At 37.9% G+C, this 24,548-nt stretch overlaps 1 protein-coding gene across 7 annotated transcripts in view; it reads right to left on the minus strand.

Moving 5' to 3' along the window:
• Window positions 1-24,548, minus strand: part of ECPAS (Ecm29 proteasome adaptor and scaffold) — a 98,477-nt gene that overhangs the window by 57,812 nt on the left and 16,117 nt on the right. For 6 of the 7 annotated variants that reach the window (XM_035696786.2, XM_049091892.1, XM_035696783.2 and 3 more), the window contains 6 exons: window positions 15,217-15,347; window positions 9,963-10,079; window positions 8,383-8,501; window positions 6,962-7,111; window positions 3,588-3,756; window positions 816-955 (listed from right to left, as the gene is read on the minus strand). In XM_035696786.2, coding sequence (XP_035552679.1) covers window positions 816-955; window positions 3,588-3,756; window positions 6,962-7,111; window positions 8,383-8,501; window positions 9,963-10,079; window positions 15,217-15,347 — 826 coding nt within the window. Of the gene's footprint in view, window positions 1-815; window positions 956-3,587; window positions 3,757-6,961; window positions 7,112-8,382; window positions 8,502-9,962; window positions 10,085-15,216; window positions 15,348-24,548 lie in introns of those variants that run through there. The other variant, XM_035696792.2, reaches the window with a different exon arrangement.

Genomic DNA, 24,548 nt, shown 5'->3' on the forward strand with positions numbered 1-24,548 from the left:
AACATGTTTCTATATAAAACCTTTTTCTTCTTTGAATGACTGTCTTAGGATGAATTCCCAGAAGATTTACATAAAAGATTATAAATATTTTTGTGATTCATTACATACTGCAAAGTGCCTTCCAAAAATTATGTTTGTAATGCCAATCAACAGACTATAAAAATAGCAGTTTCAATAGAAACTTAAATGGAGTTTCAACTGTTACACAATTTTATTTACCAATAGGTACAAATTGGTACACCAGTGTTTCATTTTGTATTGATTTTATTGCTCGCACAAAATATTTTCTCTGAGCCTATTAGAATTTGTATTTTCCTCCTGTGTGACATAAGATTATTCAGCACCTCTTTTCATGGGACCTGATTTTTACCATATTAGTCTTGAAACCTACATATCCTTTATTAAAAACAATCTTAAACCTTTTAACTAAGAGGGAGAATAAAAAATGAACCATCTCTGGGTTTGGGCATTCTTCTTAACATTAGTTCTTTAAGTCCATTTACCTTGCCGACAAAGGTCTCACTTCTTATGGTAATTGTTCTAATCCATTCAAGTTTAAAACTGCTTCTCCAAACAGCTTTTCTTCTTTGTCTAACACAGAATCCTGCTCCTAATAAGCAAACTGTCTTTATTACAAATTAGGTACATTTCATAATCTCAGAAATTGAATGTCTCATTACAGAAAATCCTGAAAGGATAAATATGTGTCAAGTGAGCATCTAGAAATATAGCCTCTTTTTATTTTTTAAAGGTGAAAAGGGTATATATATATAGCTTCTTTTTATTTTTTAAAGGTGAAAAGGGATGTAGTTTACCTTTGCTTGCTTTTCAATTCTAGGTCCGCTGCTGTTGCTACACTGTGGCGTGTGTCACTAGAAGCAATCACCAGGTGGAGAACAGCTTCGAGTTCAGGCACCTGTTCAGCTTCTATGAATTTCACTATCCCCAGTTTGCACTGCAGATAAAGGAAGGAAGGGAAAAACTGTAATCAAAGAAACAAATACCACCAACCAAACATTAACAGTAGCAACAGGAGCAGCTCCTGTTTAGGCTTAAATGTGCCAGGAACTGTATGTAATGTACATTCATGATTTCATTTAACCCTCACAGTCTAGGACATCAGTAAGATTATACTTATTCTTCTTACAAGGAAACTGAGGCATGGCTTAAGAGACTCAGACACATAGTAAGTGATGAAAACAAGATTCAAAGCCAAGTCTCTCCAACTCAAAGACCATTATGACACCCAGCCTTCCTACTTAGGTTACAGTCTCTCTGGAATGATAAAGCCTTGAAATGAAGTCCAAATTTGGAGCCTAAAGGTAGGAGTGTGGTACATTATGAACAGAGTAGTTCATGGACTGTTCTGACAGTTCAAAAAAAAACTAAACCACATTCCACAGAGGTTCACCCTATTGTTAACATGTTCATTCTGTCCTCAACATTCTTACAGACTGAAAACAATAGGATGTTAGACACACTCCAGTCAAGGCAAGTGAAATTTTAATCAAACAGTATTCAATCTAACTGAATGGCTGAAATGAAACACAGACTGAAGAGGGATTCTAATTAGAACTTCACGGGATGTGAAAGCACTATGAATTTCACAACAAAGAACTCTAGGGCAAATATATCTGAAAACTACCTTTATCTTTAAAAAACAATTACATAATAGTTCTTATGTATATGAGTCAAGACTGAATTTATAATTATTAAATGACAACAGATGCAATTTAAAAAGGTATATAAACAGATCATAAAATGCTTGTCTATCCTCCCTTGGTCAACACAACTTACTTGTCGCAAGAGCTACAATAGAAAAGACGCAAACATTTACTGAAGCCACAGAAATACAGTTATGGACATTAACTACATAAAGATATAAACAAAAAAAAAGTGCAAAGAAAACAAAAAACAATGCTAATGTCCATCAAGAGACAAGTTAAAATCTTATGTGGTTTACACATAATTTTATATAAAACATTTAAAAAGATGATTTTTTTAAAAAAACCTTATATATTGTTAAATGAAAAAAGTAAACCACAAATACTGTATTATATGTAAATGTAGGTAAGGGTACAATGTACAATATATAAAGTGTACAATATATAAAAATGCATTAAAATGTATCATGTAAAACTGTACTTGCATATATATATACACACAGACACACACACACAGTAGGCTGTACAATGACACACTAGGGTGGCAGGATTCCAGGTCATTTTTCATTCTCTTTGTGGTGTTTTGTACTACTTGAATCTTTATATTATCATTTTGTCATGAGAAAAAAATAAAAACCATTTTATTTAAATAAAAACTATTTTATTCCATCCTAGAAACTAAATAGTTCATTTCCACACTAGATTATAAAACTGACAAAAAACACGGATAGGCCCTTGAAAATTAGCAAATAATTACCAACACAAGACTATAATTTCATATTAACAATTATTCTCTAGCACGTAGAGCTTTAGTCCTCAGGAGACCTAAATTCAAAGCCTAGCACTTGAAGTGAGATGGTGATACATCTCAAAACCTCAGTTCCTTTTACAAAATGAAACGATTTCTCTTATCTCAGCTGGGTTTAGGTTGTTTTAAGGATTAAACAAGACAATTGTATTCCACGTGCTCAGCATAGTACCGGCCACATAGCTCAAACTCAATAAAGAGAAGCTGCTACCACCATTTACCTTTCTTACTTATATCATGGTTTGAAGAGGGAGGAAAAAAAAATCTATAAAATATAAATCTAATCAAGCATAACCCTCACTGAACAAATCATTCTGTAAATCTGTGAGTGGCTGCAATGCCCCACCTGCCTTTTCCCTCTGCTGGGGAACACTTTTTTTGATCAGCAGTCACTTACATTCCCAAAAAGAAAAAATATCCAATCATTTAAACTGCCACGGAGAGAGAAAGGGAGGACTGGAAGACTGACCCACGTTGCTTGAATTCCAAAATAATTACATACTGAGCTCATCTGTTCTTCCCTGAGGTGCCTGGTGACACAGACACACTGAGGCAACTTCTCTGGAGAGCACCAGTCTTTTATAAAAGCTGCTCAGAGAACATCTGTGTCCTGTTTAAATTCAGAATAAAATGCTTAATGCCAATTTTTCAATTCCCAGGAAGAAAGAGAAAAGGGAGTCATGCTTTTCTCCCATATTGTCACATGTGAGTATAGGAGTTCTTCACTTTACATAAAATACACAGGCCTAAAAAGCTGAACCATCTAAGATAAACTGCATTTTAACTGTACCAAAATAGCCCGGGTGACTATTAAACCCAGAATTAAAAGCTAAAATGAAAGAAGTTAAACATACTCAGTTTCTAAGTGGGCTGTATTTCACCCTTGAACTATGTACGTAATGGTGGAAAAACTAAAGAGCACTTCCCACTCCTCCCTTTCTCTGGGGCTGTACCAAAAAACTGACACACTGAAGAGAGCACATTAGGTCATCAGTCCTTGCCAAGATGTTTCTTTAGAGAGACTGAAGGCATGGGAATTATGTTACACATGCTTCCATGGACCTCCTAGGGGCGAGCATGTGGGGTGAAGTTCCATTATGAACAAGAAGTGATACCTGTTCCAATTGTTCAGGTGTCCACGGGTTATCACCAATAACTCGCTTAGCTGCATAAAAACTCATTCCTGGGGGAGGTTGTGGTATTCCAGAACCTCCCCCACTATTTGAAGAAGAACCCTGTCCTGAAGATGAATTTTGGCGACTCTGGGATTCATTTAACACATATCTGAAAAGGAAAGAGACATTTAATCTCCTTATTAAAACACCTACATAAACATGTACATGCACATTTAATATATTCAATCGTATACTTTTCCCCCCAGAGAATTTTTCTAGAATACCTGAAATTAAAATTTCACCATAAAGAAAAATTCAGAAGGTATCTAAAAAAAGGCATTTACACCTTTGGCAAATTAACCATAACAGTCCATCTGTTCAACTTGGTTACAAATGAACTATTACAGTTACCAACAATGAATATAAATATTTTGCTTTCGGGAATCCCTGGGTGGCTCAGCAGTTTAGCACCTGCCTTCGGCCCAGGGCGTGATCCTGGAGAACCAGGATTGAGTCCCACATTGGGCTCCCTGCATGGAGCCTGCTTCTCCCTCTGCCTGTGTCTGCTTCTCTGTGTGTGTGTGTCCCTCATGAATAAATACAATCTTTTAAAAAAATATATTTTGCTTTCAATTTATAAACAACTTTTCAAGAGCTACTATGGACCTACTGCATTTTGAGTTTTGGGTTGACAGATACAGAGAACGGTTAGTTGATGATAAGAAGGATTTAAAAAAAAACAAACATTATTCTGTACCTGAAGCACAGAACATTTTTAGTCATTCCCATTTCTGTTAAGTTGTAATTCACCTTTAGTTCTCCTTATATCCCTGCATTAGAAAATCCACTGAAACCTCCAAACCACTTACTACACAAGCACAAAATGCCCCCAAAAGGAAAAAATATTCAAAAGTACTAGAAGAGGAAAAGCCATAACAATTAGATTTTCTCATTGTATGCCCTTTGCAGCCACTTGTTTATTAATTTACCATTCTATTTTCATTTTTAGCTTCTATGGATTAAAAATAAGATTTCTGGTAAATTTGTTTTGATTCAGTTAACTGGTATTTCTCATCTACAAAAGGAAAACTTTGAAAAAGTTTTTAATTCAAGTCCCTTCAAACCCTAATAAATTTCTATGCTGATGAATTATCAGACTGGATGTTAAAATGAGATATCTGCTATAATAAAAATTAAAACACTTATTAGATCCTGATGGTATAGTAAATTATTCCACATTACTTATATGCTATATCCATTCAATCCTAAGTCTATTTTTAAAAAAACGTGTTAAGGAATCATTTTAATATTTTTATAAAAACAAGGCAAATTCCCACTGTAAGAAAAACTGGATTGAATACATTATATGCCTAAGTTAAATTTGGATTTGTTAAGAAAAACTGGATTGAGGACATTGTGTGCCTAAGTTAAATTTGGATTTCAAAGTTTATTTACCAAAGCCATCATCACCTGCCAATTCTGGCTGCCTCCTGATTTAACAACTATAAAAAGGAGGTTTTCATTTATTTCTCAGTTAAACCAAGACTGGTGGCAGTAAGTAAATGAATCAGTAATTACTGAACAGCTAACATTATGCAAAACACCATTCTAAGCACGAGACAGAAGAATACCAGGAAGTGTAAGATTGAGTCTCTGCCATCTGGAGCAGGTTGGGATAAGAGCAACCCATATGACAGCTTTGACATGTTATCACATGACAAAGAAACTACCAAGAAATAAGAAATGATATGACAGGTACTAGAAGTGAACAGGTAGAGGTAGTGGAAGTGTTTTAAGGTCTGGAAAATAAAACCACCACACTAGAGGTAGAAGGGGAGCAAACCGGAAAGCAAAGAAATTATACACCATGAGCCCTCCTGTGTCTGGATGGGGGTACAGAGGATATGAGGCTCCACACGCTAAGCTTATAGTACATAGTACACTTATGACTAGGGAAGAAACATAATGAAAGCAGCATTTTAGATAAATATCTCTTCAAGCAAAACCACCTAGAAAATCAGTAGCCTAGAAGCAGATCACAACCTGGGCCACTGAAGGGACCAGAGCTCTGACTTCAAGGAGTCCCCAAGTATATTAGGGAAGATGGACTTGTCAGCAATACGATACAAACACAACACGAGGGGATTCCTGGGTGGCTCAGTGGTTTAGCACCTGCCTTCAGCCCGAGGTGTGATCCTAGAGTCCCGGGATCGAGTCCCACGTCCAGCTTCTGCATGGAGCCTGCTTTTCCCTTTGCCTGTGACTCTGCCTCTCTCCCTTTCTCCCCCTTTCTCTCTCTCTCTCTCCCTCTCTGTCTCTCATAAATAAATAAATAAAATCTTTAATCTTTAAAAAAAAAAAAAAAAACATGGCAATACAGCTGTATGGTTAGTGTAAAAAGGACCCGGAAAATAGCATCCTCTGCCCAGGACAGGAAATTTATGACAGAGACACACACACCTGACACCTATAAGCTAGTCTGAGATGCTTTTACAAAGTGGTTGTTCTGGCTGTTGTTTTCTTTCTTTCTTCCCTTCTTTTCTGATGGGCATTCTAAGCAGAGAACTGTATTCTCTTAAAACATGAAAGGCAAGGACACAAGAGAATACATGAACTGCATCCATGTATATAACGACTGGAAAATAATACCCCAAGGATTTTAAAGGTATGATCTGGTAAGATGTGTGTTTTAAAAATCAGGGATCCCTAGCAATTTCTGCTCAAGTCCTAATCTCAGGGTCATGAGATGGAGCCCCACCCCCTAGAGGAGTCTGTCTGTCCCTCTCCCTCTACCCCTCTCTCCCACTCAAGCATGAGTAGGCTCTCTCTCTCTCAAATAAATCATCTTTACAAAAATAAAAAATAAAGTCAGGGATCCCTTTGGCAGGAATAGAGTTTTAGAGAAAAGCAGCTGGTGAGAAAGTCATGAAGAGAGCTGAGCAGAAATGAAGCTAGCCCGCAGTGGGCAGTGGTGAGAGTGGTTCTGGGACGAGTCAGTTAGCAGGGAGGGGGTATCAGGGGGCTGGTATTAGCAACAAGAAAAAGGAGGGCTGGAGGCGTTTTTTAACTGCACACCAACGAGGCTAAGAGAACCATCGCAGCACTGACAGCAATTAAAGAAAAGGAACTATTTTTATGGGGAAAGACTGATTTCAGCTGGGACAGATTGAGTCTGAAATCCTAAAGCAGCTCCACACCTATAAGGTCAACAAGTGGTGAGGCTGGGGTTTAGAAGAGGTCAGGGCTACAGCAAAAATGAAAACCTGAGACACAGACATTTTCAAGTGAAAGCTGAACCATTTAAAATAGTACTTAACCCTACATAGTGAAAGCAGTTAATAACAAGGTTGCTATGTTTTTCTTTTTTAACCTACCCATAAGGCATCAGAAGGACATCTAGCATGAAGTCCAAAAGCAGCTGCACAGTCTTTGGTTTCTCAGCAAGATTAAACGGAGAAGCTGATTTTGATGATTCAACAGGGTATTTCATGTGAAAAAGGGTTGGTATTAAAAGATGCATTAAGCTGAAAAAACAATTACATTTATTGCAACTACTTTAAAAATAAGTCTTTTATACATGCACATAACAGACAAAACAAAAATCACTAACAAAAAGTGGCAAGTGTAAGGGCCCTGCACTTTCAAAACCACCAACTTACAAAGTCCTAATTTAGGAGCTGGCCTAGCTTTGTTTCTTTGCCATTTTACCAATCTGGGTCATCACCAAAAACACTGGGAAAAAATGTTTATAATATGCCCTCAGTGTTAGTATCTAAAGTTACCAAAAGAGATTTTCTATTAAACTTTAGGTATAGTTCAACTTATAATATGTTCCTTCAATAATTTTTTTCTTTTCTACAGTTAATTTAAAAAGTTATTCTAAATCTAAAGAAATTAAAAACCGATAATGGTACTATTTTGAATATGAAAATTTCCAACGTGTGAACTTATATAACAGAAATTCCTTCTTTCATTACACATGAAAACTTCAAAGAGTGCTTGTACTGTTTAATTTATTTGTAAATATCCATATTACAGTCTCTCTTTTAAAAATACATGTGCTCTAAAAGGCAAAGTAAACCATCATTTAACTCCACTTTGCCTCCACAGTTTCTGCGCTCTTCCTGATGATGCTGACCAAGCTACACTACAGTACTTAGAGCCAAATCTGAAACTAAGAGTGTTATGCAAATCTTTTCACCTCTCCAATTCCCATATTAATAGAAACAAGTGATCTGTTCCTTTAAGAAAACTGCTCTAAAACTTCATATACTCCAAGATAGAAATGTTTTGATGAAAAGCACTTTATAACTAATTTGTGCAATCACATGAAATTAGCTTCTTCAAAAGAATTGGCAAAATAAATGCATCTAGACTGAGAAACATGTTGTTAGTTCTGCATACTTTTCAATATGCTCACATCAAGAAATTTGATAATTACCAAAACAGTAATGTTGAGGTAACACAAAAAATTCAATCAGGGCAGCCTGGGTGGCTCAGTGGTTTAGCGCCAGGGCGTGATCCTGGAGACCCGGGATCCAGTCCCACGTCAGGCTCCCTGCATGGAGCCTGCTTCTCCCTCTGCCTGTGTCTCTGCCTCTCTCTCTCTCTCTCTCTCTCTCATGAATAGATAAATAAAATCTTAAAAAAAAAAAATTTTTTTTTCAATCATTTGTCAGCTGAAAGAGCTCAAGCCTTCACACTGGCCCAAGTAAAACCAAATGTGTGACTCTATTTATGAAAGGTAGCTGTTGACTCATGCAGGTGGGAGATAAGATAACTGAGGAAACCATACCTATCCTGCTGTGGCTGAGGCTTCCCTTCCATGGCAGTAAGAAGCGTAGGGGCCAGTTCACATTGTTTTTCCACTGGTAGGCGAGGATAGCCCATCTTAACATAAATTATCGTAAAATTCTAATGCAATGAGAGAAAAGCAAGTGAGTGTGAAGGAAATGTTCTAGGATTTCAATGAAAACACAAGGTTGATAACTCAGGGAGTTATAGCAAAGAAATCACCTTCTCTCTCCGTATGCTTATCACATGTTTATTACAGCTTGATCAACTATTACATCTCAGGAAGAATGCTAGCCCTACTTACTAAAAATGCTTGCTTTAAGATGTGCTCATGTAAGGGAGCACGACCTAATCTGAAGCACTCACACATGTATCAAGCATCATGTTTTTTCATTTTAAATACATACAATTTTGTCAATTATGCCTCAAAGTTGGGGGGAGGATAAAGCATGCAAATACGCAATTTTCACTGAGAAGAAAAAGCAAGCATTTGGCCTATCTGCACCTATATACCACATGTTAGCACCAGAGCTCCCGGCATGTTGCATTAATCCTTTCAAGCAAAGGGGAGACCCCTGTGAAAGCCTTGGCCGCTGTTTCCCAACTGGTCAGTCACTACAGCCACCTTGGTACAAGGCAGCACTCTGGTTCCTCACTGATAACTGACCAATGGACGATGAACCAAGGGAAACTGAGTGCTGTAGGTATGTTTGTATCCCTAGAATCCATATGAACACTGCATTTTAAGCAAACTCATAAATGTATATCCAGATCTATGCATAAGATAAAGATTTGCTTTTCTGAAGGACTCTTCACTTTAGAACAGCCTTCATAAGGTTATTGTTTGGAAGACATTCTATTTGGCAGTTTTACTGACACACAATGTTTCTATTTGCTTGAAGAAAGGAACGTCTGTAATGAAGCTAGCTATATGTCCAGAGTAGGCAAAGAGAGATGTCTGGACCAGTAGGTGGCTCCAAAGGTTTGGAATCCAGATGTCAGAACTCGATAGATTCAGCCTCAATGCTAGGGCCACAAAAAGATCATCTGACTTCACACGGCATCAACATCTTTATACATTTATTTTTCATGAACACGACAATTCAATGGGAACATTTCTTACCAGCCTCAGTTTACTTCACTTTTAAAAAGGATATCTTTCTAAATATATGAGAAACAGATAGAAATTTTAACAGATTTTAAAATTCAGCTTCCTATCCTTGCCACTTACCCTTTCTTTTCCTTCTTCTATTATTGCTTATCCATGCCTATGCTGCACAACCCTTTCTTCTCTCTCCTCATACAACCTTTGACTAAGAATCAAATCACTCCTTTGTAGATCTGCATACCTGACAAGTCATTTCACCAACCTTCCTTTGCCCAGCAGAAACGCATGCCTTATATCCTGCTCCTACCATTTCAGTGGAAAAACAGTGTGTCATTTGAAGAAAAACCTCTCATGTTTCATTTAGAATTAGTCTAAAGTGAAATCCTAAACTTGCCCATGTATTGATGACATCTAATAAATGTTAGGAGAGAAAACTCACTGTAAGTCAGAAAGTAGTCCAAAAGAACACTCACTGTGACAAAGGAAACTGCAGCAGGGTCCTGGTATTGAACCAGTAGTGTCTCTACCGGGAGCTGTATCTTGGGGCGGCTTTTTATACGCTTATTCAGATGGACCAGCAGTTCCATTACCTAAGATACAAAAAGATATGCACTGAAATTATTGATACCTTTAAAATAAATTCATTTCTCAACTGTGACTTAATGTGATAAGTAGCGGCTACTTTGTGCTTTTCAAGGACATAAATGTGACATCCCAGAAAGGGAATTTAAAAAATCAGGGTCTTACTCCAAAATGCTGTGTTCCCCAAAGCCAGGATCCCGTATGAGCTTATACTGAGGCACAGCCCCCAGAGCCCCTGTGAATAAACAACTGCAGCACACCGGGCCACAGGTGGAATGTTTGTGTCTCCCCAAAACTCATCTGTTGAAGCCCTAACCTCCAGTTTGATGGCTTTAGGAGGTACTTAGCTTTGGCTAACATCATGGGAGTAGAGCCCCCATGATGAGATTGATGTCCTAGTAAGGGGATGACAGGATCAGAGTCCTGTCTCTCTTCCTCTTGTGAGAAAGCAGCAAGAAGGCTCCCCTCAAGCAACCAGGAAGGTCCCCCCACTAGGAATCCAACGTGCTGGCACCCTGACCTTGGACTCCCAGCCTCCGAAACTACAGAAATCAAATGCTGTTTATTAAGTCACCCAGTCTGTGGCCTTCTGTTACAGCAGCCCAAACAGGCTAAGGTACACTGTGAACGCAACAGAAAGGGAAACATGCAAGACTCTGTGGGTTTCCAGAACAGAAAGACTGCCAGATCAAGGAGGACTTAGGAAGTGACAGGAACACTAAATCCTGACAACCAGATGAATTTCCAAGCAGAGAATCGGTTACAAGAAGGAATGAGTTCTAACGTGACATACTGCATGTGATTGACACGCAGAGTGATAAGAGATAACAGCAGGGCCCAGGTTACAAAAGGACGCAGGTAAAATGCTAGAGAAGTTTTACTTTATGCTGAAGATCATCTGATTCTACTAAAGCGCTTTAAGTAATAACAAGCTTCCTGTCTTTCAAGTGGGAAGAGAGAACAGAAAGAGAGATCTGCAAGTCAGTAATTCCTGTGGGTGGAAAGCAAAATCCAGAGGCTTATGTCAGATGGCCCCGCTCTTACTCTAAGAGTGAGATTATCTTGCTCAAAGAGAAGAAATGGAGCACTGAAAAATAACATTTGTAGAAAGCCTCACCTGAGAAAGACTCAGATTTGAGGTATCTGCTCTGGAGGGCCAGGTCTACACTATTTTCCATCATTTCCAAAATGTACACTCTACCCTCAAAGCAAGTACTAAAGAGAGTTGTAGTGGGGCGCCCAGGTGGCTCAGCTGGTTAAGCGTCCGACTCTTGATTTCTGCTCAGGTCATGATCTCAGGGCCATGGGATTAAGCCCCATGTGGGGCTCTGCCCTCAGCCAGGACTCCTCTCATCCCTTTCCCTTTGCCCCTCCCCCCACTCACATGTATGCTCAAGGTCTCTCGGTCTCTCTAAAATACATACATAAATCTTTAAAAAATAAAGAAAGTAAGTTGTAAGACAATTTCTGACAACAGAAGTTCAAATGAACCTAGAACAATAATGAAATGTGAATTTTAAGAATAACAAATCTATAATCTGTCTGTTTAATGAATCATAATGAAATTGCTGACATTTATCAACAGTTTCTGTGCAGAACACACTTCTGCATAGCATTCTGTATTTCCTATCTGATTCTCACAACAACCAGAGAGGTAGAACGGCATTCCCATTTCATAGGTAAGGAAACAGAGGCCCAGAGAACTGAAGTAACCTGTCCGAGGACACTGAGCCACTAGGTAGCATAGCCAAGATCTGACTCCAGAGCCCATCCTTTAAACCTTTCCAACACTGATAGTTGAGTTCAATTCATCTGAAGTGTCTGTCTGTCACCATGAGACATTCTCGGAACCACTGATACCTTACAGAGACCTAGAAACTTGCATTAAAACTTACACACATATTTTCATCTCAACTTCCTCACTGTCCAGACCTAAGATCCAGCTGACTGACAGGGAAAGAATGAGGAGGAACGAGGCTCAAGGAAACAGTCCTCTTCTGACTATCTAATCGAGGCTGAGTCCTGGAAGGACTCAGTGGGAAATCATTACTAATAAAACAATCATGCTCATAGTCATATACTTTTTTTTAATCTTTTTTTTTACTTTAAATAAATTAATGACTTAGTTTTCTTCGAACAATATTATATTAAATATTAATTTCCTAAGTTTGGTTATCCACCTTCTGAAACCCTCTATAAACCCATAAATATAAAAAAATTTTTTCAACTTGGGATGCCTGGGTGGTTCAGCAGTTGAACACCTACGCCTCCCTTCAGCCCAGTGCATGATCCTGGAGTGTCCTAGGATCAAGAAGTCCCATGTCAGGCTCCCTACATGGAGCCTGCTTCTCCCTCTGCCTGTGTCTCTGCCTCTCTATGTCTCTCATAAATAAATAAAATCTTAAAAAAAATTTTTTTTCAACTGAACCAACCTCCTCCATGGACAACTAGGTAACTATTAACCTATCAGTAAACTACAGAATCACTAGCCTTGGGTATATAGTATCTTGTCCATACCAGTTCTTAATACTCATGCATTTATATTCATTTATTCATTAATAAGCTTTTTGAATTGAAAGTATAACACATAGCTAAAGTGCACAATTCAGAGTGTATGGCTCAATAAATTTTCATAAAGTAAATACACTAGAACCACAAAAGCCCTGCACCTCATGCCCCCCCCAACTCTCTATATTTCTTTGCCAAAGTAACTACTATCCTGACTTCGAACACCATGTTTAAATTTTTGTAACTTATATCTGAACATTTTCCTCGACATAACTGAGATTCATCCATGTTGTTGCTCATAGCTGGCAGTTCACTTTCACTGCTCTAGTAAGAAAATACCACAATTTATCCACTCTCCTACTGACAGACATGAGATTATTTCCAGTTTGGGCTATTACCAATAATGCTGCTATGAACATTCTTAGGTAGGCTTTTAGTGCACACATATACAGTATTTGTTTTATATAAACTCAGGACTGGATGTGCTTCGTCATGGAGTACGCATATGATACACTTTAGAGTATTTCCAAGAAGTTTTCCAAAGTGATTATGCTAATTTACACTCCTAACCAGCAGTCTGTGAGAGTTCCAGTCCAACCTTGTTAGTACTTGGTATGGTCAGTCTTTAATTTTTAGCTATTCTAATGACAGCCTAAATTTAAAGTTGGCTATAAAGTAGAATTATACATAACAAACCTCATTTTCCTTAAAACAGCAAATGTACTCTAATGATATGTCATGAGAAATCTGAAACTTTTATTTCTTTCACTCAATTTATCCACAAATCACCAGCTACCTTGAGGGATATCTTGGTTAAATCTAATGTACATCATGACATTGATAGTTAGGAACCCAAAATTACACAACTGAAAATCAATGCAAATTTTCATCAATCACAAAATTTCACATCTTGAAATTATTTACATGTGAGCTTTCAAATAGCTGCCCACTGGAATCCCTGTTTCTTCTGCCCAATGTCTGACCTATCACTCCTATCACTGGGTGCACGTCTGCCCTTCAGCTCCGTGAAGGCGTCACCAGCTGTTCCAACTCAAAACATCTGCATGGGGCCTTCTGTGTCTTCTATGGTCTCTGCATGTCTCTATCTGGCTAGTTCCTACACACCACAGACGCCTTCCTTATGCCCCACATTCAGTTTAAAGCAAGTCCTCAAATATATTCTTTCATAGAATTGTTTTCTATCTTGGCATTTATTACAATTTATATCTGGATACTATTTGCCTGATTTCTTTAATACCAGTCTTCCCAACTAGATGTTTCTTTCATTCACCAGCGTATCCCTAACACCTGGCAAATATAGTAGAAAGCACTGTCCCTAACACCTGGAATACAGTAGAAAGCATTCAGTATTTGCCAAACGAGTGATGAGACTGAAGAAGCTAAATAAGCAACCAGAAACCAACATGGCTCTTTATTATACCTTGCTCTCCTGAGGGTAATGGAAGGCCACAGAAGAGTTTTAAATAGGACAATGACAAGATCAAATACATATGTATTCAGCAAGGCAGTGTTAACAACAGGCATGTCAAATACCGGACAAGAATGTCCTGTCTCTTCCTGCAAACATAACAGACATTCTTAAGGATGTTTTTTGTCCAATGAACCCAAATTGGGCCTCAGAATCCCTCTCAGGGCAGACCTCCAAGGAGCCATTGTCAATCAATCAGGGTGGCCCAAGGGATGAAACATGATGACAGCTCTAAGACCTGAAGGTCTAGTATAAATATACCAGAAGACTAATGAACGATTTTAAAAATGAAGGGGACAAATGTTCCCTGTAGAACATTTAGATTAAAAAGAAAATCTTGAGGAGTGCCTAGCTGGCTCAGTTGGTAAAGCACACAACTCTTGTCAGGATTCTAAGTTCGAGCCCCAGAGTGGTTGTAGAAATTACTCAAAAATAAAATCCAAAGAAAAGGAAAGGGAAAGGAAAGATCCTGGGGCGCCTGAGTGGCTCATTCAGTTAAGCATGTGCCTTCGGCTCAGGTCATGATCCCAGAGTCCTGAGATAGAACCCTCCCTGCTCAGCAGGGAGTCTGCTTGTCCCTCTCTCTCTGTCCTTCCTCTCCACTTGTGCTCTCTCTCTCTCAAATAAACAAAATCGGAAAGGAAAGGAAAAAGGAAAAAGGAAAAAGAAGGATCGATCTTGATGTGACAGTTATCTAACTTTTGGTGACAGTACTTTACAAAATCCTAAGACAGGAGCTGTACAATATCTTGCTTTAAAATATATATATATTTTGCTTAATTTTAATGAAGGTTGTATTCACAGTCATCTAATGCTAAAGAATAATTTTGCTCCATTACCACCTGACTTTCACACTGGAATCAAGGGCGTGGATTTTAGATCAAGCCTCCACATATTCAGAATAATTATCTCAATTATATCATCTGGCACTGATGCCAAGTATACAGTTGGTACTAAATGCAGCTGTGCTAAGCATACAAAAGCTACTTTTAAATCATGTAAGCTGGTCCCAGACTTACTCTCCATTTTGAAAGGCCATAATGAGAACATAAACCTAGATTTCAATAATGAGAAGAGAAAACTCACTTCATAATATATATCCATTTACTCTCACCATTTAATTCCCTCAACTGTCCCAACATGCTTACCTTTTTGCGTACTCCTTCTTGGGTGCTGGACAGCTTGAGCAAAACAGGAGGAAGGAATTTAGATATAATATTCTGTAACTGTTCATCTGTTTCAGCATGGCCAAGTCGTAAAAAGACCCGTTCAAGCTGATCTATAATATAAGAAGAAAAAAAGAAGAACTTAACAAATCAAACACAACCAAAACTAAGTATTTTTATAGCATAATCCTTTTTCTGTACTGCAGATCTGTCATGATTAACCACAACTAGCCCTGTAGGCAGATGACTCTGACACACTAGGTAACAACACTAAAAAGGTTTACTAGCTAACTATACTTTCTTACAACTGTCCTGGTCAATTAGCCCCTAGAAGAGAGGAAAAGAAAGCCAAGAATATCAAAATTCTCTCCTACATACAGCTATTTCTTTCTTCCAAAGGATTTGTATACTGAAAAGAATACAAAGTTTTGGAAGAAATCTAGATCTAGCTAGCAGAGGAAAGAGAACTTTAATCAGACACCAGGGACAATATATACTTGGTGAAGCCATCCTACTGAAGAAGTTTCTCCAAAGACAGAACCACTGCCCACTAACCATACTGGGATTACCTAAGCAAAATGTGAGAGACCAGTCTCAACCAAGAAAGCCGCTATGAGAGAAACATGTTCACCACCACCACCATGATGTTCTCTGTAAAACCCCGACTGTGACAAAGTACAGAACAAGTAACCAGGACATTATGAGGGACGGGAGGGGTAGTGACAGGGGAACCTACCAATTGCAAACAACTGGGCATTTTCTTTTAAGGAATTACTGTTAATTTTTTAGGTATAATAATGGTATTGTGGTTTATGTTTGTTTTTAAAGGTGATTATCACTGGTGATTAAGAAGACTTCTAGGGGGCTAGATAGGACCTGTATCTTGTTCTGGGTGATGGTTACAGAGATATATATCTTGATAAAAATTCATCAAGCTCTACACTTTCATACTTTCTATCCAGTTATACCTCAATTTAAAATTTTATTTAAGAGAGTCTTTATTTTTCAGAGATCAAGACTGAAATATCTGAAATATCTAAAGGTGAAATAATTCGGTTCCTGGATTTACTTGAAATAACCAAAAGTGTACTAGAAATTAGCTAAGAGAGTAAATTTTGGATGTTCTCACCACACACACAAAAGGTAACTATGTGAGAAGATATGTTAATTAGCTTGACTACAGTAATAATCCCACATGTACATGTATATCAAATCATCACACTGTACACCTTAAATATGTACAATTTTTATTTTTTAATATAAGTAAATAAGGAGACTCATGTCGGTCCTCATAAAAAATAATAGTCAGGTGCAGAAGGGTGAGGAATGGGAAGAGGCCGTATAAATGAAACTAAGATTGGCCACCAATGGATATTCAAGCTGCATGTTAGATACAAAGAATTTATACTTCTGTGTATGCTTGAAATTTTCCATAATTTTTTAAAGACACACATAGGCACACGCGCACATACACACACACACACACACACAAACACACACACACACACACACACACTGCGAGAACATAGAGGCAAGACATTCTGGTAGCAACAAGCACACCCTGCACCCAAATCTTGGTTTTGAAATACCATTCTCCAATGGTACTGACTTGAAAAAAATGACTGATTCTGGAGCTGGGGCAACGAAAATAAGCAAGATGAATCTGAAGGATCTGGTAATGCTAAAAGAAAATGGGGCCTGGAACATGTCAAAGGTCTACAGGAGCCACCTGAAAGAGTCTCAACGTGGACAAGACCAGAATAATCTGAAGGAGAAAATAAATAACGCAGAATTGAATTATAACCCAAAGTATACAATATATCTACATGAATCCATGCTGATGTAAATAACTGATTAAATGATTAAATTCCCTGGGGAAAAACATTTTCTTATAAAAAAATTTCAAATAATATATGTAGATACCTCCCCCTGCTGGAGGTACAGCTTCATTTCTACCTCCACCCTCTTAAAGAAAGTAGACTAGATTTAGTGACTTGCCTCCAAAGATAAAGAGAGGAAAATGTTAACCCTACATTGGAGACATTTGATAAATACTATTTCTTAACCAGGTGATCAAAGCTAACACCATGACTGATGTCACATGGATATCACGATCCCTGATAGGATGTGACAAGAAGGGCACTGCACCTCTGTGGTGTTTTTTCATAAAGCCCCACACCCCCTATCTAATTATCAGTAAAACAACTAGAAAAACCCAAATTGGAAGACCTTCTACAGGATACTCAGCCAGTACCGTTCAAGACTTTCAAGATCATGAAAAACAAGGAAAGGCTAAGAAACTGTCACAGACCAGAAGAGATGGGGAAACCGGACAACTAACCGCAGCATGGTGCCCTGGGTTGGATTCTGGAACAAAAAGAGGACATTAATGGGAAAAAGTGGTGAAATCCAAATAAAGTTTAGCTTTTAAAATTAATAATGAAGAAAAGGAGGAGGAAGAGGAAAGGCAGGCAGGATGGCTGTGAGATTAGCAGACCAGATGATTCTACGTGGTCGCTAGGAAATCAATCCACAACATCTGTGCCAGTTACAGGAGGCTCTGCCCTAGTGCCTCACAGATCTTCGGCAGTAAAAACTGCCCAGAGATTTTAGCTACAGACACTATGGAAGGGGGCGCCTGGGTGGCTCAGTTGGTTAAGCACTGGCCTTGGGCTCAGGTCCTGATCTCTGGGTCCTGGGATTGAACTCTGCATTGGGCTTCCTGCTCAGTGGGAGTCTACTTCTCTCTCCCTCTCTCTTTCTCTCTCCCTCTACCCCACCCCACTGCTCATTCTCTCTCAAATAAAAAATAATAAAATCTTTAGGGGAAAGAAAAGAAACTACGGAAGAATTGTTCTGTGGAAGACAGCAGAAAGTTAAATTCTTCATAACAAACTGACCTAGAGAATTTGTACTAAAGGCTTAAAAAACCAAGTGAAGCATGTCTCTTTCATTTTTCATACAACCATTTGGTTTCTTCCCATGTATCCCCAGTATAGTGCTAAACTTTCTCACTCTCTAGAAAAGAAAATGTAGCATTCTAAATCCAATAAAATTATTTATGATGGGAATATGGGAATGCCAAAAGGGCACCAAACATCAGGTGCGGTCCCTCCAAAACAAATCAATTGTACCTGAGGAAGAGTTCAAGCTTGCTACACTCTTTGAGGATCAGTGTAACACTCTAATGCCATCTTTAGATACACATCATATTTTAAATAAAAGGTAATTAATCATGTTCAAGCTTTATGAAAAGAAATGTAAATAAGTGCTGATATAATCAAGTGCTAAATTTATCAACCTGTCAAAGCTAACAAAATAAAAAGTAAAGATTTAGCCAAGTATGGTCCCTGAATCCTGTTTTTTAGAGGCACAGAAAGAATCTCAACTCTGGGGTGCCTGGGTGGCTCAGTCAGTTAAGTGGCTGCCTTCAATTCAGGTCATGAGCTCATGGGTTCTGGGATTGAGCCCTACTTACTGCCTCCCTCCTCAGCGGGGAGTCTGCTTCTCCCTCTGCCTCCCCCACCCCACCCCCACTTAAGCTCTTGCTCTCTCTAGAAATAATAAATAAAATCTTAAAAAAAAGAATCTGGGATGCCTGGGCGGCTCAGCAGTTGAGTGTCTGCCTTCAGCTCAGCACATGATCCTGGGATCCCGGGGTCAGGGCCCGTGTTGGGCTCCCCGCAGGAAACCTACTTCTCCCTCTGCCTGTGTGTCTCTGCCTCTCTCTCTCTGTGTCTCTCATGAATAAATAAATAAAGTCTTTTAAAAAAATAATCTAAATCTGAACTCTATGCCCTTACCCAACCCAGGAAACAACCTCATCAAAGTGACAAGGCAAATTAGGCCTAGGACCCCAAAAGTGTATAGTCAGAAAAAGGACTGTAACCAAAAGTTCTGAAAATTCAAAAAAAATCCAACACTCAAATTCATCTTTCACACAGACTCCGTTTTTAGTTGTAGGAAGTGAGATCCTCCAGATACTGTTGTGATGACAAACACTACTTCAGAGTCAGAAGCAAGTTTCTTTTTTTTTTTTATAAAGATTTCATTTATTTATTCATGAGAACACACAGAGAGAAGAGAGAGAAGCAGAGACACAGGCAGAAGGAGAAGCAGGCTCCATGCAAGGAGCCTGATGTGGGACTCGATCAGGGTCCCCAGGATCACACCCTGGGCTGCAGGCGGCACTAAACCACTGAGCCACCGGGGCTGCCCCAGAAGCAAGTTTCATCCTCTCTACAATTCTGACCTTTATTGTATACAAACTCTTATCAAGTTATTTTCACTTACGAAAAAAGACATTGCAATAACCTCAATTACTGTTATATGTGGAGAATATATTCTGAGCAATGATTTCCTATTCATAAAACTAACATTATTTTAACCTAAAAACTGGAATATGACATAGAGTATTTTACAGTTTGCCTTTCTTTTTTCCTTTGAACACAAATCCTTTATCGGAAACCTTTGGAGCAATATATGTCTCAGGACGTTTTAAATTTTAGAATGATAACATGGTGTATATACTGTGTATTTCAAATAACCCTATCCATCCAATTGGTTCTAGAGTAGTACCTGTAATCAAATACATTCCTATTTCTGTAATAAAACATATGGACACACACACTAAGTGGGACAAAGATTATAAAGAACCACATATCCATTCAGGTCAGGTTTTAAATACCAAATAAAGAACACTAAAATGTCTGGGTACATATAAAATCTTAAATATATTCCCATAGTACTAAATAAAAATCCAATCGTTAATGGCTACCTGGAAACTTTGTCTATCCTAATCCTCTATTCCTGTTATTACTAGTTTTATAGTACCACAAACAATGCTTCAAAGCATTCAAAGAACATTCTTATCCATGCACCCGTGCACTTACATGGGTTTCTGTAAGTTAAAACCCTAGAAATGGAACTGCTGAGTCAAAGGGTAGGTGTGTCATCAAGTTTAACAGATTTTGGAAAAATACCTCAAAAAGTCTGTGCTACTGAATAATGTACAGAGTGTTGAATCACTATACTGTATACCTGAAATCAGTATAATACCGTATGTTAACTATACTGGAGTTAAAATTAAAAACTTAATTAAAAAAAGAAAAGTCTATGCTAATTCATACCACCAGCAGTGTATGTAAGTAGCAATTTCCCCATACCCACTCCTACTCTGAGTAATCAATTTTATAAAGATTGTAAGCAATCAATCTTAGCTGAATATGATAGATGAAAAGGGATCACACTGTTGTCTTACTTTATACCTATCACTGAGGTAAAGTATTTTCTTAAATATTTATTGGTTCTTTGAAATATCTTCTTCAGCAAATTACTCATTATTCTTTTGAATTGCTGACTTGTAAGAGCTTTTATATATTGGGGGAAAATATCTGCCTCTATTCTCCCACACATCATAAATACTTTTTTTTACCTAGTATGCCTTGTGACTACAGCACTTTCTTTTCATATTAAGTTTTTAAAATATAAATTTACCCTTCCTTCCTTTTATGGCTTCAGAGCTTCTAGTCATGCTTAGAAATGCCTTTCTTACTCTAAGATTACAAAAACAAAACAAAACAAAACAACAACAACAACAAAAAAAAAAAAAACAGTATATTCTACAGAAAAGAGTTAACATAGCAGGCCTGAGACTGCTATCCTTAGAAATGTCTGCCTGCCAGGCTGGCCGTTGGCTGGCATATGGAGATGGATTTCAGGAGATATCCCCCCGCTCTCAGAACTGGTAATAGTGGCACTGTGCCTAAGCCCTTTGTCCAATAATATGGTTTATGCTGAACACCTGCTTTCCTTCTCAGAACCTGGAATTTTGGCGCGTGTTAGAAGATGCCAACATGACCGGTACTGATTAAAAGCCCTCGGCAGAGTCTCTAATGAGCATCTCTGGTAGACAAGATGTCACACGTGTTGTCAGAGCTCATTGCTAGAGGAATTAAGCATGCTCCGTGTGACTCCACTGGGAGAAGACTTTTGGAAGCTTGTACCTGGTTTCCTCTGGACTTTGCTCCATGTGCCTTTTCCCTTTGCTGATTTTTCTCTTTATCCTTTCGTGATAATAAATCTTAGACATGAGTACAAATATATGTTGAGTCCTGTAAATTCTCCTAACAAATCACTTAACCTGGGGGTGGGCCCTGAAGATCCCTGCCGTTATCTACTGATCTATAGATTTCTCTTTCTTCTTGCTCTTATGATTTTGCTTTCTGCATTCAAGTCTTTAATCTAGTTGGAATTTCGGGGAACGAAAGGGGGTATGCCATGTAGATGTAAGAAACCCAGTCTTTTGTGGGTTTTAAAAATATTTTCCAAAAAAATAAATAAAATAAAATAAAATAAAATAAAATAAAATAAAATAAAATAAAATAAAATAAAATAATAAAATCTTATTCTGAAAAAAAACATTTCCAAAAGTGCACAAAATATAAGTGTGCAGTTTCATGAATTATTATAAACACCCATGAACCTACTATCCAAGAAAAAAATTTTTGAAACCTGTACTACAAAAACTTCTACTGAACTCACAGCTGGAAAGGACTGAAAGACTGTTCAACATAAAAAACAGTGCATTTCAGGGACCCACCTAGGTTCAAAGAGGTAATTAGCAGCAGTGCAAGAACTAGAACGGAGCCTTCTGACCTTCAGTCTAAGAAACCTTGCCTACCGTGTGCAACTGTCTGCAACAATCATCCCATATTCTATAGGGCACTATGCTACCCATACCACATCACACACAGGAGCCCTGTTTGAGAGCATCACCAAAAGATCACGTGACTTTGTCTCATTCAAGGGACAGCTAAGACAAATCCAGAGCTAACACCAAATGTGTCAAGTTGCAACTCATCCTTCCACCTCCTCCCTGTTCATCTAAATTCTCTCCTCCTGCAAGGCCAGGTACCCTCCTACTTCCACTGTGAAGCAGTAACTTCCTTAGCTGGGTCACTCATGTACTTATTCAGGTATTTACTGAAACCTCAGTGTGTCAGAGCTTGGTGGTCACAGATTACAGAGTGAAGAAGGAAGAGGCAAGGATGTGGCATAGGTTTGCAGCACTTGTATATGCTAGTCGTATGCTGAAAGAAAGTAACAGAAGGCCAGAGATAGACTGCTCAAGACAACAGCATTTAAGGATAAAGGAAGAAGAATTCAAAAAAGGAAATGATAGTGTACAAAAATAGGAAGAAAAACTGAGTATGAGGTCAGAAGAACTAGGGAAAGAAAAAACGAACTAGTCAAAGCTGGAAAAAAAATTTTTATTTCCCCACATAGAAAAGAAATACCTAAAAATCCCTTGCAAGTAGGCTAATGACATATGTAAAAAGTAGAATTTTAAAGATTTTAAAATAAAACTGAGAAAGGAAAATTAAAACTCAAGCACAAAACTTAAAAGACTAATGGGTTAAGAGTTAAAAATATCATAAAACACACCATAAAATAAAAAGTTATAAATAGCAATAATGTTTTTAATGAAAAAGACTTGAACACAGGATACTTTAAACATTTCTGCAAATCAAGAAAATGCAAATTAATCCAAAATTTTAATTAAAAAGGCCAGAAGCAGGCAATTTAAAGATGAGACTCATATACTAAATAACACATAAAAAGATGCTCAATCACACTGGTCAAGAGTATGCAAAATTAACACGATAAGCTACAATATTGCACCTTTCACATCAGAAAAACTTTGCAAATCTAACTACCAATTGTTGGCAAAGACTGGAAACAAACCAAGAGATTACCTGAGTTCACTGCTGATGGAGTGCAAACCCATACAATCTCTGAAAACAAATCTGAAGCAATGCTACTCCAGGGTAACATACCCTAAAATCAGTGCTGTTCAAAGTAACCCAGCTGCAAACTAGCACCAGTCAGAAAAAGATGAGGAACACTCTTCCTTCATTGAAAAAGTCTTACTAGGGTAAGAAAAGTTAAATTAACAATGATTCTTTCACAGTTCCCCCAATTTGCAAAAAATAATTCTCCCGTCCTCAGACCACGTTTCATGTAACCTCTTCCTGGAGAAAAACTCTCCTAGGGAATGACAAGCAGCACAAGAACACCTATAAGAAAATGATCATACACTCAGGATCAGTAAAAGAAAAATCATGGAAACGACCTAAATGTCAGTCAACGGGACACCTAGGTGGCTCAGTGGCTGAGAGTCTGCCTTCAGCTCAGGGCGTGATCCTGGGGTCTTGGGGTCGAGTCCCTGCAGGGAGCCTGCTTCTCCCTCTGCCTGTGTCTCTGCCTCTCATCAAAAAATAAATAACAAACTCTTTTAAATAAATAAATCTCAGTCAACAGGAAAATGGATAAAGAAATTGTGGCAGGGTCATATGACAGCAAAATAAACAAGAGTTAAATGTCACATGGACCAACAAGACAATATCTAAAAACCTAAGATCAAAGAAAGCAAGTACAGAAGGATGTATACAGTTTGATTCTACTTATGTAAAGTTTTTATTTTTTTATTTTTTTAAGATTTTATTTATTTATTCATGATAGAGAGAAAGAGAGAGAGAGGTAGAGACACAGGCAGAGGGAGAAGCAGGCTCCATGCTGGGAGCCGGATGAGGGACTCGATCCTGGGACTCCAGGATCACGCCCTGGGCCAAAGGCAGGTGCTAAACTGCTGAGCCACCCAGGGATCCCCTATGTGAAGTTTTTAAATGCAATGTAAATATGTCGTATAGAATATACATACAACACAGAAATGACAACCTCTGAGCTAGAAGGAAGGAAGGAAGAAGTAAAAGGAGAGAAGAAAAAAAAGAGAATGGAAAGAACATTTGTAAGGGGTAGCACAGGGGGCTTGAACTGTATATATATCTCTTATATATATTTCTTTTAAGAAAAAAGTTTTTTGCTAAGAGCAAAAAAAAATAAAGATTTTACAAAGATGGGTGGGACATACAGAAGTGTTTCTAAGATTAATCTCTATATTTTCTTCATACTTGAAAGATTTCATTATTTTAAAAAAGAATATATACACCATACTAATTTTGTTTTATGATACAACTATATAAAAAGAGGAAGAAAATATAGCAGTAATTTTTTTTCTTTATACTTTCATGTACTTTTCAAATATTCTTCAGTAAAAATACATTTCTTACAAAAAAAATTTTTGAAAGAAGTTATGTTTCAAGGATAAAGAAATAAATTTAAATCACAGAATTTTATAGCTGAAGAGGAGCCTTAAAGAATATGGAAGAACAAAAATAAGAATATTTACTGGTGGGGATGCAAAATGGCATAGTCTTTGGAAGACACTTTGGAGGTCCCTTACAAAACTAAAA

This window comes from Canis lupus, chromosome 11 (genome assembly GCF_003254725.2).
Source record: "Canis lupus dingo isolate Sandy chromosome 11, ASM325472v2, whole genome shotgun sequence".
NCBI lineage: Eukaryota > Metazoa > Chordata > Mammalia > Carnivora > Canidae > Canis > Canis lupus.